Genomic DNA, 19,391 nt, shown 5'->3' with positions numbered 1-19,391 from the left:
ATTTTGGCTGCACTGGGTCTTAGTTGCGGCATGTGGGATCTTTGTTGCGGCATGTTTAGTTGTGGCATGTGGGTTCTTTGGCTGCGGCATGAGTGTGGGATCTAGTTCCCCGACCAGGGATCAAACCTGGGCCCCCTGCACTGGGAGTGCAGTCTCACCCACTGGACCACCAGGTAAGTCCCTGATCTTTAGTATCTGGATGCATTCCAGGTCATAGAGCAAACGCAAACTTTCAGTTTTGTGTGTTTTCAGTACAGTTACATATCTAGCTCCTTTTGAGTAACATATGTCCACTCAAATAATTAACACGATTGGGCATTATACCCTCAAAGCAAATGTCTACTGAACCTGTATTCTAGGAAGAAATAAAAAAGAATAACAAAAGAAATGTAATTGCAACCTAATTTCCTAGAGATTCTTAGAATCCTTACTTTTAAATACTGGCCCCATACTGTTATTACATAAATATTCTTCTTGTAACTCAAAGTTCATCTTAGGAATTTTTAGTTAGGGGTAAAAAATCTTACAAAGAAGCTGTTTAATAAAGGATGTTAACATTTTACTAAGCAAGAGATGCTCACTTCTCTTCCCACAAAAGCCAAACAGAAAACAGTGAGTGTTACTAATGTTTTCTATTTATTCATTAATAAAAAGTGCATAGTACAAGCCCTTTATCCCAATCCAAGTACTCAGTAAAAGATTACAATAAACCCTGGATGGCACAGACACGATTTGTTTGGCATGATTTAAACATTTAAAAACAGCAATTAACATTTGGTACATCACATGACCACCTTTGCTCTTAACAAAGTAATCATCAGACATGGTAACAAATACATATGACTTTTCATTTAGAAATATTATAATGTTAAGACTAAACCTACTATTGCAACAACAAAAATTTAACCCATGAACTTAAACTCTCTCCATTTCTCCTTCAAGTTGCTGTTCTGTGTCTTAAACTGAGCTGGTCAAATTTTAGCACATACTCATTTAGAGTGACAGACTTTGATTCAGGGTGAGAGACTTCTGAAGTTCCTTTGAAGATGTAAGATCTAGATAATTCTATAAACACTGTAATATCGCATACCACAAAGACACTGAAAGTAACCATGGAAGAGCTGTATTTAATAGTTACTTCTGAAACTTTCTCCAAGTAGTTTAAAATATGACTTGCTGATCATGGGATAGTGCTTGGATAAATACATGATAAAATCTTTTACTATACACAGTTCCAATGTTAACTTTTTCCACGTGGAAAGCAAAAAACCATTATTTTGCATAAAAGAACATTAAATAACTCTAAAACAAAATAAACTCTTAATGGCATCTGTGGAATGTTTAAGAGCCAAAAGTGATTAAAATGTGAAGCTTTATCTTTCTTTTTTCCAGATTATTTAAAAATGACGGTAGCCACAGTTCAGGTGAATGTTTACAAGCCAAGTAATGAGTAAGAGTGTGCTCAATAAAAAGGCCACATGTAGAAGCTTTAGGAATTAAAGAGAATAATATGAATTACTAGTTAGGTTAATAGAAATACTTTATGTGCTATTGCACACTGTCTTTGTCAGAAGTGCAGAGAAATTTTACAAGCAAAAAAACCAAGACTTAATATTTCAGTAAAAGCTTTTGTTACTAATTAAATAGATGGTCCATATAGGAAAAGGTTAATATGCTAATGTAATGTCAATTAAGTATATGTGACAGAAATGAAGAACTAGGAACAAGAACCCAGATTTCTAGGTCTCTAGCTAACACTAGACATTCTGTTCCCATGTCATAGCCACTTCTTCAACCAAAGTCAATTCTTAATTATTTGTGAGCCACAGATTCAGTGAACACATCAGTATCTTATCCAGAGACTAGCCTTCTAGCAGCTTAGAGAGCAGATTGTTAGGAGATATGTGCTAGCCTTCAAAGTTCAGGCGCAAGGACAGAAAAAGGAATGCTTATAGGGATTTAGCTCCATCTTAAGCCATTCCTGCCTCTCTGCTTTAAATGCTTTAAGAGCTGTAGAGCTGGGAAGGCTTCCAATAGGCCATATTGAGAGAAAAAACCTTAAATCTATGGTGTTCATTTATCCAGGATTTGACTTACCTGTGTTACAATACCCCTCAATTCACACAAGTAATTAAGAGTAGGTTGTATTATTTCAAGAAGTTGAGGACAAAGCCAAGATGCACAGGAGGAATGCAAGCAGTCAATAATGGATTATATAATGAAATGAAGCCCTTACAGTGTTTATAGCCTAGAATATAATCATAATAAAGGGGAAAAAATACCCTATGAGCATCACATAATTGTATCAGAGTCTCTATTAAACAGTACAATGATACAGAGAAGTTTATTCAATTCATACAAGTAATTTCTCAGATTTATACAGTGAAAAGCTAAACTGATCTAGTGGGGGAAAATCCTTACATTGATAGCAAAATATCTTCTAGCCCCCATAAATCATCTGCAATCACTTGCTAGGAAAAAATTCCATAACCACACAGGTCATGCAGAATTTTTTTATGCCATTTGTATTCATTTTCTATCAAACTGAAAAAAAAAAACAATGCAACCTTTTACATTTTTACACATTTCAAATTTTTACTTATATTAATGCTCCTCCCCACCCCAATCCATTCTATTACCAAACAAGAATGAGACAGAGGTTGAGAAAAAAAAAGATCCTTGATTGTTTCTCATTTTCCTCCTTTTCCCTTGGAGTAAATCAAGAATTCATTAAATATTGTTTAAAGTCAGAAAGATAACAAGACTCAAACTTTTTTCTTCAAAGAAAACAATAGAGTAAATAAGTAAACAGCATTCAAATATCAGTAACCAAACAGGCCCCCAATACAGCTTTAAGATAGTTTCATTTAACAGGGAAGTTTTACAACAGAAAAGCAGCTTCCTGAGAGGCACCCACTTCAAAAATAAATTATAGCTTAAATTATTACTGTATAGATTACACCTGACAAATGCAGAAAGAATTAAATTTTTTCCTCCTTTCATGAACTGTGTAAGGCTAGTGTACAGTGGCTTACAAATTTCATATAATGGACTGTAAATCATCCACCATATTTAAATCATGTTTAAGTTTTCTTATATTAGACATGTTTATGGGAATAAAAACTTAGTAAACAATTAGTTCATTTCTTCTTTCCTCCTTTTCTTTGCCACATAAGCCAGCTGTAGTGGATGATACAGATTTCAGCTGTAACTTGTAAAATATTCCAAAGGCTGTCACAGTCCCAAGAACTAGAAAAAACTGCCATCCACAAATAAACTACCAAAGTTAAGTGTAAATACAATGTGGTTCTAATTTTCTTTCATACAATCTCAGATAACCCCAAATAACTTTATAAATACCTTATTAAAAAAAATCTTTAAACCCATCAAAACTATTTAAAATATTTAAATGTAGAGATCTCAAATTTCCTTCAATCAGGCCAGAAATTATCACAAAAAGTATGATCACAGTTACAAACAGAATGAATGGAATGTTTACATTTAGGATAACCAAAAAAGCCCCATGTAACTTTTTAATGTATCATTTACTCAAATATAGGAAAGGTGATATAACACAGGAAGCAAAAATAAGCTTGCAAGTGAAATTTCTAGAAGCTCATGAAAACAATACCATCCCATATTGCAGATGCAAAAGAAAAAACAGTTCTAATGGGGTTAAGAGTACTCTGGTCATCTTCGTTCATTTGGTCGTGCAAGGTGTTAACTATTTTTACTTCCCATATCCACAAAGTTAGTCCACAGGTGGGGCTGGTGGATCCTGTCCCTGGCATTAAAGAGAGAGAAATTATGAAATTGACTTCTTAAATCTCCCAGTGCAACCAGTCTAACACATACAGTAAGAACTGAGCAGCAATGCCCCTCACCTTCCCATCCCAAATCATATACTTATTTGGATCTCTTGTATGTTTTTGCACTAGGGAGCACTAGATTTTTTTTTTTTTTTTTTCAGGTACGCGGGCCTCTCACTACTGCGGTCTCTTCCGCTGTGGAGCACAGGCTCCGGACGCGCAGGCTCAGCGGCCATGGCTCACGGGCCCAGCCGCTCCGCGGCATGTGGGATCTTCCCGGACCGGGGCACGAACCCGGGTCTCCTGCATCGGCAGGCGGACTCTCAACCACTGCGCCACCAGGGAAGCCCCGGGAGCACTAGATTAACACTGTGATTCACCGATGTTTGTCTCTTTCTTCCTTGTAGAATGGAAGAAAGGAAAATTTTGTAACAGTGATATTGACTTAGGTAAAAGTGCTCTCCCTGACAGCTCCAGAGGTGATACTTAAACCGATCAAGGTAGTCTCATTCCTCTTGGTAAGGTGACTGAGTACAGTACAATCAAAGTGAAGCTAAAGACTTACATTTCTCACTACAGAGTGTTAGTCAATGAGGAAGTATATGGCACCAGTTGCAACTGGCAGATGCCCTATAGGGACCAGAAAGGGAGCCCACCTTGGAATAAAGCTAATGGTCTGAGGAAAGAACCCAGGTTTTTGATGACGCTGTTAAACTTTCTAAACATTGATCCTACCTCCGGATTTTTTTAATGTGTAAACCAATAAAGCCAATTACTTCAACCAGGCTGAACAGATTTTTGTTACTTGTAATAGAAAGCTTCTGAACTGTAAAGGAAAGAGCAGACCTTTTAGGACTCTTCAGGAAGATTCCATTTATTTACTCTGACATGCTATATGAGGCCCTAGTTGAGGATAATGAATTTTTCTACTTGGAATTAGTCAATATGTTTTCCTGCTTATTCCTAGAGCTGTGGGACTATTATTTTTAGAACTGCTGGTCTACAATGAACTAAGGTTCAGGGGACTGTCACTTTTGAATGGCTTCTAATTGAGTTGGGTTTCTTTAGTTCCAAACATTGAGGATGTTGCTCTTTGATATCAAAGTAATAAAACTGTGCACAGAAAGTAAGAAAAAAGGCTTAGGAGAAAGCACGTTATCAAGACAATATACAAGCTGTTTTATGGATACCCTCCTCTCCAAGAAAACCCTAAAATAAATTTAAGGCATTTTATATAGTGTTAATGATGCCTTCTTTCTTAACTAAAGTCAGCATGCTACATGTATAAATGTTTTAATCCTAAAAAAACCCAAAGCACTGACCAGTTAACACTGCACATTTGCTTTCTCCTGTATAAGCAATTGGTCTAACCAAACTTCTTTTTAATAGTAACAACGAATGACTGGGGAAAAGAAGCAATTATTTTAGGTTGGAGAAGGGAATTAGTGGGATAATTTGGTGTTCAACAAGTAAATCCATCATGGAAATACTTTTAGAGGTAATATCCAAATCAAATGGGAAAGAAAAAAATATAAACACTGGTTCTGAAAATGATTAAAGGAATCCTTTAATGGAGGCTCTATCAAAAACTCCCTGTTGGGTCACTTTATCATAATTTCAGTTAGGTTCTAAAAATGGCTGTACTCATGACTGTCAAGATTTATCAACATGAATGATTCCTACCTCTACTTTTGCCAGCTCAGTTGACCTACTGTGATGCAGAACTGGAAGAATGAAGTTGAGAGAAATACGATGGGAAAACAGGTTTAGCCAGATAGGCTCAGTGTCTCTGTTGTATTTGATAGTGAGGACAGAAGGGGAGAATATGAAGAATGTGTGTGTGTAGAAACATTTGAACTGTAGCTAGTAAGAGAATTTGGGGAGCTGGAAGCATACGAGGTAAGGGATCAACTGTGAAGTGGATAGAACTGGGTAGTGGAAGACTGAGATTTGAGAAATACTGCTGTGGATTATTACGAACTGGATCATTTTTTATGTTTCTCACGAGTAAAGATTGGAATTCACCTTAAAATGATTTGGGGGCTACTGGTCTGTACTTCTCTCTAAATGTAACTCCACGAAGACTAAGCCATTTGAGGTTTCAAGATTTACTAGGACTACATAGGAAGAACTTACTCCGTGAGCTAAATCTTCCTTTTGCTAACTCAGATATTTCCATCAAAACAAATGCCTCCCCTTTCCCAGGTCACACCCATCCCCCCACCCCAAAACATTTCTAATCCACAACACTTACATTATGAGGACTGGTTGGTTTTCCAGTTAGGTTGGATCCTCTTAGATTAGGAGGTCTCAGTAGAAACAATATCACTGCAATAACCATCCAGGCCATCAAGATCATGGTAATACTGATGCCATTATCACTAGGGGGTCCTGGTACTAAAGACAAACAGAAAATGTATTTGCAACAAAAACTGTAGAAAAATTATAATATTGTTAGATAAATGTAAAAACAAATCCTAATGTTTAAATAGCAACTTCAAAAATTATATAAAAAATGCATTAGTAATTTTAAGAATTATTGAATATTACAGCTTCAATTTCCCTTTCCTCCTGTGAGGAAATCTAAATGGTAAATGGTGTAAAATACTCATAAGCCAGAGCCTATTAAATATTTTTAATAGTATAGTAGTTCTTAATATTTTAGGGCAATAGAATCCTTTGAGAATTTGATAAAAAAGGACTCTCTTTCCACTGTAAGAATCCATGTATACACATTCAATAATTTTGCGTATAACTGCAGAAGATTCATGGACCCACAAAGCCACCAATCCATAGATATACTGAGATCTACAGAGCTCAGGTTAAGACCACATGATACACAGTTAAGACACTCTAGGGGTAAGGAGATTATGCATTTTAATTACAGAAGTAGCATGAAAAAATAACAGCTTAAGGAAAAAGGGACATCCATGCTGTATAATATATGAATTAATATCCCTTTATGACATTCTCAAACAAATAGATATTAATTTGGCATTCTTTTTTGCAAAAAGAATTTGGATTCAGATCTAGATATTATAGTCTATGCCTTTATCAAGAGAAAAAAGTCAGGTTTCTGTGTAGGTATCAGTCTTTCCAGCTCATTAAAGCAGCCACATCTTAAATATTTATTTCAGAATAACAAGTACCTAGCATAGTGCCTAGTTCATGGTAAGAACTTAACAAATTTCTAATGAAATGTATATTACAGAACTCAAAGTATCAAAAGTGAAAATTCTAGAAGATTAGATTTAAATAGCCTGTCAAGACTATGTATAAATGTTTGGTTTTGGTCTCACTACCTCAGGAAAAAGTATAAGAAATCCAGACAAGATTCTGAAACTAAGCAGATGCATTATGCATTACATTGAGGTCCACGGGCCCAGGGCCGAGGTGGAACTGCTGAGGCCAAAGGGGACAAAGTCAAGCAAAGAGCTGAGCTATCCCAAGAGCAGACTGGAGAGGAACCTAGTCTCCGTTCCATCCAATCACTTCTCCAGGAACAAGTAACACAGTACTCAGGGGTCATCAATTTGCAATGCTTATCACACAATGAATCAGTATTTCCCCCCTTCATATCCATATTCATTCCTTTCCTTGTTCCCTCCTATTATATGTGCCTCCCTTCATAACTAAAAACCAATTTCTCCACTTAAGTTTTGGATCCCATCACTCTTGCAGAAATTTATACATTATCCTCTCTCTTGTGAATTATTCAACACCCTCTTCTCCACTGCAGCCATCCTTAAACATGATAAAGTTTCTCCCATATTTAAAAAATATATATATCCCTCCCTCAACCTCTTTCTCTGTCCAGCTATCAAAGCTAACCTCTTGAGAGTGGTCTATATTTACATCTACACTTCACTACCTCCCATTCACTCCTTAGGTTGGCATCTACCTCCATCAACATTCAAACAACTCTTTGAAAGGTCACCTATGACACTTGCAGGCTGCTAAGCCTAATGGGTAATTTCAGTCCTCATTTTCCATGACCATGCTCTCCTTAAAACACTTTCTTCCTTTGTATTCTGTGTCATTACCACTGCCAGATTTTCTTTCTAACACTTAGCCACTCCTTTACATGCTCATTTTCCTCTTCCTGGCTTTTACATTTTGGAATTCCTCATGGTCAGTCTTAGGTTCCCTTCTCTTCTTTCTCTGCATACTATCATCCTCACCTGTGGCTTCACTTACCTTCTGTATGCAGACCACACCTAAATTTATATTCAGCCCCAACTTCCCTGAACTTCAAACCCAGTATCCAATTATCTATCTACATCAGTAGTTCTCTATTTCTTTTTAATCTTCATATCAGTAGTTCCTAAACTGTGGTGTACTGTAGAGCCAATGCTTCTTAAAAATGTACCTGAATCCCACCTCGCACTTAACATGCTCAATATCCCAAACTAAAATCACGAGCATCTCCCCTGCCCCATCCTCCATGCCCTACCAAATTGGATTTCTAGCCATCCAACTGCCTAGGCCAGAAACCTATGAAAACACCTTTTATTCCCTCAATGACCCTCTATTTAACCCATCATGAAGTTTCTGTCGAGTGATATTTAGGAAGTAAATATTTACTTCCTAAATATCACTCAAGTCTGTCCACTTTTAGCTCCGTGCCCACACTTGCTCAAGCTACCATCACTTCTTGTTCGGTCTCTTAACTGATCTCCCCATACCTACTCTTGCCTCCTCTAATTCTATCCTTTAAGCTGCTCCAAGAATGGTATTTTTAAAAAATCAAATACTATTATTTTTATTACTAAATAAGAGCTAAAAGTTGAGTGGTTACTTTGAACCAGGCATTCTCTCTTAATCCCTTTTAACAATTTTTTTTTTTTTTTTTGGCCACACCTGGAGGCTTGCGGGATCTTAGTTCCCCAACCAGGGATTGAACCCCAGACACCGCAGTGAAAGCGCCGAGTCCTAACCACTGGACCACCAGGGAGTTCCTAAACAATCTTATTTTATGGTCGGTACTATCATATCTTCATTTTATAAATGAGGAAACTGAGGAAATGTGGGGGTTAAATCCCAATGTCATACAGTTGGCATGTGGCAAAGCTGGGATTTAAATACAGTGGTCTCATTCCATAGACTGTGCTCTTAACCTCTTTGCTATGTCATAATCTCTGACAATATCCCATTAGAAGACAGATCCCTGAAAATTATTACTCCTATGGATAGTAAAGTTGGAAAATACAGGGACTTCCCTGGTGGCACAGTGGTTAAGAATCTGCCTGCCAATGCAGGGGACAAAGGTTCGAGCCCCGGTCCGGGAAGATCCCACATGCCACGGAGCAACTAAGCCCATGCACCACAACTACTGAGTCCGAGTGCCACAACTACTGAAGCCCACATGCTCTAGGGCTCGCGTGCCACAACTACTGAGCCCATGCACCTAGAGCCCGTGCTCCGCAACAAGAGAAGCCACTGCAATGAGAAGCCCATGCACCGCAACTAGAGAAAGCCCATGAGAGCAACGAAGACCCAACGCAGCCAAAAAATAAAATTAAATTAAAAAAATAAAAATTGGAAAATACAGATTTTAATATAATTTTGATAAATAAACTTATAACAAGCTGTTAGGTAAAACTAGATTATTTAAAGGTAGTCAGAGAAAGATAACTGTGCCTTCTATACATGATCACTTCTTTTTTTTTTTTTTTTTTTTTTTTTTTTTTTTTTTTTTTTGCTGTATGTGGGCCTCTCACTGCTGTGGCCTCTCCCGTTGCGGAGCACAGGCTCCGGACGCGCAGGCTCAGCGGCCATGGCTCACGGGCTTAGTTGCTCCGCGGCATGTGGGATCTTCCCGGACCAGGGCACGAACCCGTGACCCCTGCATCGGCAGGCGGATTCTCAACCACTGCGCCACCAGGGAAGCCCATGATCACTTCTTATAGTGCCCTCTCAGAAGTAAAATGTTAGATTAATTGTACAGACCAGAAGTGTAAGCCCAACACCAATTCTTACGTTATTCAATTTGGAAAATGGGTCCCTTACTTTTTGATACTCTTCACAGGTAAAAGATGGTGAAGCTTCAGAGAGTTAAACCGCAGATCACAAATTTACTAATGCCTATTTCTAGACAAAGCAACCCTGACAAAATGCCCACTCCATTTTAAGACTCTCATAGTGATAATACGACTCCTAGTTCCCCATAACTGTCTCCTAGCTTGGTTCCTATTTCAGCCTTTCCTTCCTGCATACTGCTGCCAAAAAAAGTCTGCTTAAAAAACACTGCTCTTAACACATCTCTGCTGGCTAACCCAGTGACTCACTTTCCACTGCTACTGCTTTAACTCTGAACTCTTCAGCCTGGCCTTTCCTCATCAGATGTGGCCCTACTCATCAATATTACCTCTTACCATTTCTCAGAAAAAGCATCCCCTGCTCTAGTCAACCCCATTCTTTCTTCCTTCTTTAGCCAGTGGTTCCCTGGCCTGCCTGCCCATCAGAATAGCCCGTGATGATACCAATGCCAGAGTTTCCAAGGCCCTGCCTCACATCATCTAATTCAGGAGCAGCTCAGGGGTGGAGTCAGGAATCAACAATATTTTTAGAGCTTTCCAAATGAATCTGATGCAACAGTTCAATGCTAGTTTGGCTAACAGCACTTGCCAACTTTGCACTCAGTCTTTCTGGGGACTGATTATTTTTCCCCATCTGGCATGATATTACAACTTATCCCATTTAACTACACCCCTCTCTCGTCTGTAAAAAAATCTCCGTTTTCTCTGCCCACTCTTTCCTTTCTTCTCTAGACTAGTGTAGCACTTCTAGTTTGAAGGAATGGTTTCCTACTTCTCCTAATTAGGTCATTAACTTTTTAAGAACTGAGACCATCTCATAGCTGTTTGACTCCTCCACCTCTTAGATATATAATCTTTGTGCCTCGATTTCCTTACCTGTGACATGGAAATATTACAATCACCTCACAGGGTAGTTAGAAAGACAGAAGAGAGAAATGGTCAGTACATGGAAAGCAGCACAGTGCCTGGTACACAGTAGGTATTCAATAAACATCAACCATTATCAATCTGTGCTCTAGTTAAAATCAGTATTAGGATCAACTAGAGCACAGAAAAGACAGAGTGCAGAAAATTCCTTGTGTGAATAGCTAGGCTGGATAAGATGGTGAAGTGAGAATGAAAAAGGGTCAGACACAAACGGTAACAGGATGAAAGAAGCACAACACTTGTCTACTGCCTGGACTGGTTACAGTAGGAGGAGGAAGAAAAAGTAAGGGTGCCTCTAAAATTTCTGCAGGGTGGTAGTATGCAGAATTCTCCACTTAAAAGGCCAAATGGATGCAGGTTTGACCTGACTTCCCAGGTTTGACCTGATCTCCCAGGTTTGATAAGAGCATTTCTCTTATTCTCTAATAACTTAAGGCCCATCTCAGAATAACGGACAATAGCTGAACCAATTATAGTCAAACCTCTTGATCACAGTCAATGTTTTTCTGTTTACAGTAGTAGCACAAACTTAAGATTGGCTCTAGAATGTACTTTCACACGGACATACTGTGCAAGGTTGTTAACAAAAAACTGGAAACAGACCTAAACGTCTGCCAAGAGTGTCTGATTAAGAAATTATGGTATATCTCTCTCCTGTGTTTCCTCATGTCTCCTCAGGGTGCACTATGGGGGACTGCTGGTGGCTGCAGTGTCTGATGGCAGGCATCCTATTTCTATGCTGAGTTCCCTCAGGGCTCACCCTCAGGAAGCTGTAACGTGATGGCTTGATGGCTGCAACATACTTTGTTTACTGAATTGGCAGGCAACATTTTTTTTCATTGATAAGGCGCATATTCAAGGAATGATTTAAATGAACTCAGGCTCTTGCATCTTCCCATACAAAGAAAAGCACTGACTTCATTAACTTGAGATGTCTGTTTTTCTTTTTTTTTTCTTTCTTTTTTGCTGTGCCACACAGCATGCGGGATCTTGGTTCCCCAACCATGGATCGAACCCACAACCCCTGCAGTGGAAGCCTGGAGTCTTCACCACTGGACCACCAGGGAAGTCCCTGTTTTACTTTAATTAACAATAATCTTTTGATGTTCCTACTACCTGGTTTCTTGCAAAAACTCCTATATATCCTGGCTCCTCCCTTACCTCTTCAGAGCAGTCCCTCAGAGTCATCTGAGAGGCTGTCTTCCAGGCTTATTAAGTCCTCAGCAAGTCTATCAAATAAAACGTAATTCTCAAAAAAAAAAAAAATTATGGTATATCTGTAAAATGGAATACTATGAAACTACAAAACAATGTTGAGGGAAGTCTCCATGAGATGTGCTTTTTTTTTTTTTTTTTTTTTTTGTGGTACACGGGGCTCTCACTGTTGTGGCCTCTCCCGTTGCGGAGCACAGGCTCCGGACGTGCAGGCTCAGCGGCCACGGCTCACAGGCCCAGCCGCTCCGCGGCATGTGGGATCTTCTCGGACCGGGGCACGAACCCGTGTCCCCTGCATCGGCAGGCGGACTCTCAACCACTGCACCACCAGGGAAGCCTGATATGCTATTTTTTGACAGAGAAAAAAAGCAGGTGAAAAACAGTGTGTACTAAGAAAGGGGGGCAAATAATAAATATTTTGCCTGTACATGCATAAAGAAATTCTGGAAAGTGACATAGAAGGGCAATAATACCTAGAGACAGGACGTGGTTAGATGGGAGAATATGAGTAGGAAGACACCTTTTCACTATACACTAATTAATTTCTTGATTTTTGAACTACATATAAAAACATTGAATTTCATGAAGCAAAAACAGTAAACCTAAAATGTCTTGGGATTGGAGACACTGGGTATCTGAAGTGACTTAGACTTTTTGAAATATCCAGGAATAGGGATGAATGGGGTCACTACAGGCTTTCTGTGATTATTCACAGTCCCTTATGACAAGATCTACTTCTTCGTGAAGTCTCAGAACAGGCATGCTACTCAAAACTCCCCAACACAGCATGCGGCTAATACAAACAAATACCAGGAGTAGCTATTTTAAAGTCAACACAGAGAGCTGAAAGGGCCTTTGAGTGAGCTGGCCACTATGGTTTTTATTGGGACAACTGTTTGGCACTAAATATTCTAAATATTGGGCTTCCCTGGTGGTGCAGTGGTTGAGAGTCCGCCTGCTGATGCAGGGGACATGGGTTCGTGCCCTGGTCCGGGAAGATCCCACATGCTGCGGAGCGGCTGGGCCCGTGAGCCATGGCCGCTGAGCCTGCACATCCGGAGCCTGTGCTCTGCAATGGGAGAGGCCACAACAGTGAGAGGCCCGTGTACCGCAAAAAAAAAAAAAAAAAAAAATCTAAATATTAATGTAGTGCCAAGTAATCTAGATATTAAGAAGCACAATCACATGCGGGATATAAAGTCTGTTCCCCTCACTGCCTAGGAATTAATTGCCTTAAGAGGGTAAATACTTTTTACTCTGTGGTCTAGAAAAATGTCAAATCATAAAAATGTAAAAGGACTTTGTACACCAAAATACAGGGTTCCATTTTGCTCAAGGGTTAGTAAGTCATTGGTTACAAGAAAAAGTATTACAAATAAGATGTCAAATAGAACATTCACAATGAAGCTATTAACTTAGCTGGACACCAGGAAGATGAAAGAGAGGGAGGCTCTAAGAGCTGGCAGATCCTGAGGGATTATTTCTATAAACATATATAGGTTTCCAGTGGGAAAAGCAGAAACAGAACAGCAGTGAAAGTGGACAGTGCACCAGCAGGCTTTAACCCTGTGACTTTGGAGTTGTATGCGCTAATTACAATATCCTCAGAACATCTACCCATCTTTTGATTTACTCCAAAATTAAATTAGCAATAGAGCTGGTTTCTACAACTCTTTATCTGAAAGACAGTCTTTCAGAAGAGTGGGCAGACTCATTCTATGCAGCTCTAGAGAACAAAACTGTGGGTAGGGCTTCCCTGGTGGCGCAGTGGTTGAGTGTCCACCTGCTGATGCAGGGGACACGGGTTCATGCCCCCGTCCAGGAGGATCCCACATGCCACGGAGCGGCTGGGCCTGTGAGCCATGGCTGCTGGGCCCATGCGTCTGGAGCCTGTGCTCCGCAACGGGAGCAGTGGGAGGCCCGCGTACCGGAAAAAACAAACAAACAAACAAAACCTGTGGGTAAATATCACGATGAAGTGGAATGTAGCTCAATATAAAGAATCATGCAGCAACTAGATATACTCACAGATTGCAACTAGATTCTGCTACCACATGAAGTAATGAGCTTCATATTCTATTAAATCATCTCAAATACATGTAGCACATCATGGCAGGCACAATGGATACTGTGATATTATGATATAATAAGAAATACATATTTGGTCTTCATTCTGGTTCCTGTCAGAAAGCTGCTAAAATCCTTGGAATTTCCTGAGTGATAAGGGTGAGAGGAATGTCTTTTCTTATTCATAATAAACCCCTTTCAACCATACCTGAGTTGATGTTAATGAGGTGACTCTTAGTGGGCCCCCAGAAAGCTTCAGGATGGGGACTCACTGGGAGTCTGACCAAGTGATTAGAGGATTGGAACTTCCATCTTCCAAATTATTCACCAATGGCCAATGATTTACTCATTCATGCCTATGGAATGGAACCTCCAAAAAACCCCTAAACAACGGGGTTCACAGAGCTTCCCGGTTGGTGAACACATGGAGGAGCTGGGAGGGTGGTGCACCCAGAGAAGACAGAAGCTCTGTACCCCTTCTCCTCATACCTTGTTCTAGGCATCTCTTCCATTTGGCTGTTCCCGAGTTGCATCTTTTGTAATAAACTGGTAATAGTAATTAAACTGTTTTCCTGCCTTCTGTAAGCCATTCTCACAAATTATTGAAACAGAAGAAAGGGTTGCGGGGACCCCCGATTAATATATATTTTATGAAAACAGCATAAGCTCATTTGCGAAAATTTAGAATACACAGAAAAGTAATTATATCGCTCAGAGGAAACAACTGCTTAAACCATTTAAAGACATGGTTGTTAGAAAGGATTTCCACCAAATGCTAAAAGAACTGGGGTGGGGTGGAACGACTGGCCAAGATAACTGAATTAATACTCAAGCTCTAGAGTTGTGCCTTTATACTTGGATTAAAGAAGTGAAATTTCACCCACAGAATACTTGATTTACAGGTGGGACTGGCTCAAGGGTCACAAATACCCCAAATATAATCAACACTTGTTTTCCCATAAGGAGTTCAATAAGATTATTTTCAACTAGAAGAACACGTTTTAGCTTCACTGCTGAGGCAAAAATTTATGATGCCTATCAGAGGGCACACTGCAGATTAATGAACGCTACTGAAGAGACAACATAAAGAAATTTGGAGTTGGGGAAACACCACCCATCATCCCCAAAGCCTAACGCAAGTCTCCCCATTACTTTCTTGCCCAGAGGCATATAATTATTACCCTGCTGCACCAAAGGACTACATTCTGACAAAGTTTCTACCTTGGGCCAGGCACTGTACTAGCTCCTATTTCTCTAAGTTGTTACATTTATAGAATTTGATGGGATACCCAGTTCACACAGTAATACCAGTAATTAATAAGGTACTAACAAGTTCCTTTATAATGATACCTTACTGTGTTTTGTTTTAGTTTCACATACATAATAAAGTGGTGCTCAGCTTCAGAGATGTGAAATATAAGCAACCTACCTATTAATAAATGCAATTTGGCAATATGTCAAAAGCCTTAAAATATACAAAAGGATGTTTGTTCAAGCATTATTTATAACAGCAAAAATATATTAGCAACCTAAGATTCCAACAAAAGGGAATTATTTGAACACTGGTGCATCCCCATAATGAATTATTATTTAGTCAGTAAATATTTTTAAGGTAAATACATGCTGATATACTCATAATACAGCAGTGAAAAACAACACATACAAAGTGATCCCATATTTGTAAGTATATATGAAATCGAATTGTGCCAGGCTTCATCATCCTATAAACGTCATACTTCCATTCTTACAGTCAAATTATTATGGTATAAGACTGGTTCGGCTATTATTTCCCCTCAAAGTATCCCTCAAGTTATTTCTGTCCTGAAAAAAAGATGCCTCATATTATAAGTCTGCCAGCTACATTCACCATGCGGAATCCATCTTCCTGCACTGATTCTCACTTTACCATCACCACTGCCCATAAAGCCATGGAGAAAATCTCCCTACTGCCCTTACCATCTTGAGAATGCTAATGTCAGAGCCAAAGGAAGGACTCCAATGTCCCCCAAAGCTTCCAAAACCTTGGGAAAAAATGGCCTCCCCTTCCTTCACTCACAAATTCTCAAAGTTGCCAATGGATGCAAATGGATGGCAGGGAAAGAGTGAGGGGTTTGTGCTAGCAGCCTCGGTGTTCAGTTCAACGAGCCAGAAGTGCCCTGTTCCACGTGTATTTGCCCAAAAAAGGGTCTTGGAAGGGTTTACACCAAGTTGTTAACAGTGGTCATCTTTTATTATTCTGAAAGTTTTTCCTTTTCTTTTTTTTCTTCTCTGTGATTTTATAATTTTATTCAATGAACAGGTTTTGTTTTTGTGGCAGGACCAATAAACACAATTTTTTAAGTTAAAAAATTAAATATTTAAGTAGGAAATACATTACTAAGAACCAGTTCCTTAAAGGGCAAACTGTAAGAATAATTTCTGGCAAAAAATTCAGTCTTATTCTGGTCTCTAATTCTGCCCCCAATGCCAAGCCTCCTTCTGCCCCATCATTACTTACATTCCTGAAGACATTCTGTGTCTGTGCAGTAGGACTGGGACTGCCTCAACTACAATGAATAAGAAGAAAGGAAAGTTAGCCACTGGACTTAACCAAAAATGGATACTATTTATTAGAAAGATCATGTTTTGCTTTTTAATGAATGCTACTACAGTATATATCATACCTTCAAAATTAGATAAAAACAAAGAATATATTGAGGGGCTGTTCAGTTTGGGGGGATTATTTTCTCCTCAACATAATATTCAAATATACTGTGATCTAGTGCAATTCACCTATTTAAATTAGGAATTTTTAAAAGTCACCTGTGGATGGGTGGTGGTGGTGTGATGAATTAGGAGATTGGGATTGACATATATACACTAATATGTATAAAATAGATAACTAATGAGAACCTGCTGTATAAAAAATAAATAAATAAAATAAAATTTAAAATTCAGGAAAAAAAAAAGTCACCTGTGACAGAAAACTCCTGCTGCCATATGTTATTAGACTTCCCAAAGGAAAAACACTTAACTGTAGAGAAGAGCTACTAGAAAAAGAGTAAACTTCGTTAATAAGGTTTTTTTTCTCCCTGAAAATTAGAAGCCTCTGCTTCTAATAGAAAAAATAGGTTCCCTTTGTAGAAAATGCACCTTTGAAAGGAAGGAATTTTTTTTTTCCTTTTTGCTTACATCTGCATAAATAGTGGTTAGACAAGGAAGAAACGAATAAAAATGATACCACAGGAGTTGGGTGGGGGTGGGATGAAGGAATGGAGTAGGCTCTGATGAGACGGGATCTGAAGTTTTCAATGTCTATCTTTGTATACAATTTAATTTTGGAACCATATGATTATGAATTTTAAAAAGATAAGTGAAAAGTAAAAACCCATCTATCAATAAACATATATCATCCTTTTATGAATGTTCACCCTATGCTGAGGGCTTTTAGGATGTTTAGAAATGATAATCTCATAAATCTTAAAAGAGATGATACACAGTAAACTGAATGAACATGCAACTTTTCAATTCAGCCTCATTATTTTATAAATGACACCCCCTCTCCATTAAAGCAGTTAATGCATAACCTGCAATTGTTTGGGGAAGCAACTACAGAGCAGTCGTGCTTAGCTGGTTAAGCATGGGCTCTGCAAAAAGGCAGATCTTGATTTAAAGTCAGGCTCCGCAACTTTCTAGAGTTTCAAGACCTTGGGTGAATTCTTTAACATCTCTAAGCTTTAGTTTCCTCATCTGGTAAAATGGGGATGATATTACCTATATCTGAGTACAAGTGAGAATTAAAATACACAGTGCATATGAAATGTCGTAACAACCCAAGAAAGAAGAAACGTTAGCTATTATTATTACTGTGCCAAACAAATTAGGACCTCATCTAAAACAATTATTGGAATTAACAGAACAAATCATCTTGTAAGTTGTTCTCTAAGATGATCAGGCTTGCTTTGGTGTATACCACTAAAAGTATTCTATTTGTTTTTGTTTTTTAAATATTTATTTATTTATCTGGCTGTGCCAGGTCTTAGTTGTGGCATGCGGGGTCTTTAGTTGCAGCATGAAAACTCTTAGCTGTGGCACGTGGGATCTAGTTCCCTGACCAGGGATCGAACCCGGGCCCCCTGCATTGGAAGCGTGGAATCTTGGCCACTGGGCTACCAGGGAAGTCCCCAAAGTAGTTCTACTTGAATTAGAATGCGAAAACAGATCTTAATTAATGTAAAAATATGCTGGGTACCTTAAACCTTCCTAAATATGAAAAGGATCAATCCAAAACCTCTTTAAAAATTTATGTATTCTACAGCTATTATCAAAAAGACTATAAATAACAAGTGTTGGTAAGGATGTGGGAAAAAGGGAACCTTTGTGCACTGTCGGTGGGAATATAAATTGGTCACAGCCACTATGGAAAACAGTGTGGAGGTTCCTCAAAAGATTAAAAACAGCGTTATCATATGATCCAGCAATTCCACTTCTGGGTATTTACCCAAAGAAAACAAAAACACTTAATTTGAAAAGATAAATGCAGCCCCATGTTTTCTGTAGCATTATTTCCAATAGCCAAGACATGGAAATAACCTAAGTGTCCACTGATGGATGAGTGGATACACAGAGACACACACACACACACACACACACACACACACACACACACAGAGGAGTATTATTCAGCCATAAAAAAGAATGAAATCGGGCTTCCCTGGTGGCGCAGTGGTTGAGAGTCCGCCTAACGATGCAGGGGACACGGGTTCGTGCCCTGGTCCAGGAAGATCCCACATGCCGCGGAGGGGCTGGGCCCGTGAGCCATGGCCACTGAGCCTGCACGTCCGGAGCCTGTGCTCCGCAGCGGGAGAGGCCACAACAGTGAAAGGCCCGCATACCGCAAAAAAAAAAAAAAAAAAAGAATGAAATCTTGCCATTTGCAACAACAATGGATGGACCCCAAGGACATTATGCTAAGTGAAATAAGTCAGACAGAAAAAGATAAATACTGTACGATCCACTTATATGTAGAATCTAAAAACAAAGATCTCATGGATATAGAGAAGAGATTGGTGGTAGCCTGAGGCAGGGGGGAGGAGGGTGGGCAAAATGGGTGAAGGGGGGGTCTAAAGGTACAAATTTCCAGTTAAAAAATGAATAAGTTATAAGAATGTAATGTACAGCATGGTGACTATAGCTAATAATATTGTAAAAAATTACACATTCTAAAGAAATTGAAAAAAAGATTACTAGACCCTTGGGTCACAAATCAGACCTAATGAACCTCCTACTTTACATATACTTTAAGTTTTATTAATTTTTTTCCCAGTAAGTAATACGTATACACAGTTCAAAATTC

The 19,391-nt window shown here is 38.9% G+C and overlaps 1 protein-coding gene across 1 annotated transcript in view; it reads right to left on the bottom strand.

Moving 5' to 3' along the window:
• Positions 1-617: 617 nt before the first annotated feature.
• Positions 618-19,391, bottom strand: part of SMIM14 (small integral membrane protein 14) — a 66,939-nt gene continuing 48,165 nt past the window's right edge. Inside the window, exons 3-5 of the mRNA XM_059067110.2 lie at positions 16,554-16,602; positions 6,064-6,206; positions 618-3,784 (exon numbers count right to left, since the gene is read on the bottom strand). Of these exons, the coding sequence (XP_058923093.1) occupies positions 3,752-3,784; positions 6,064-6,206; positions 16,554-16,602 (225 nt within the window). The 3' untranslated portion in view covers positions 618-3,751. The remainder of the gene's footprint in view (positions 3,785-6,063; positions 6,207-16,553; positions 16,603-19,391) is intronic.

Source organism: Kogia breviceps, chromosome 6, assembly GCF_026419965.1.
Source record: "Kogia breviceps isolate mKogBre1 chromosome 6, mKogBre1 haplotype 1, whole genome shotgun sequence".
Taxonomy (NCBI): domain Eukaryota; kingdom Metazoa; phylum Chordata; class Mammalia; order Artiodactyla; family Physeteridae; genus Kogia; species Kogia breviceps.
The sequence above is the reverse complement of the archived record's forward strand: the minus strand, read 5'-3'. Positions and strand labels throughout refer to the sequence as shown.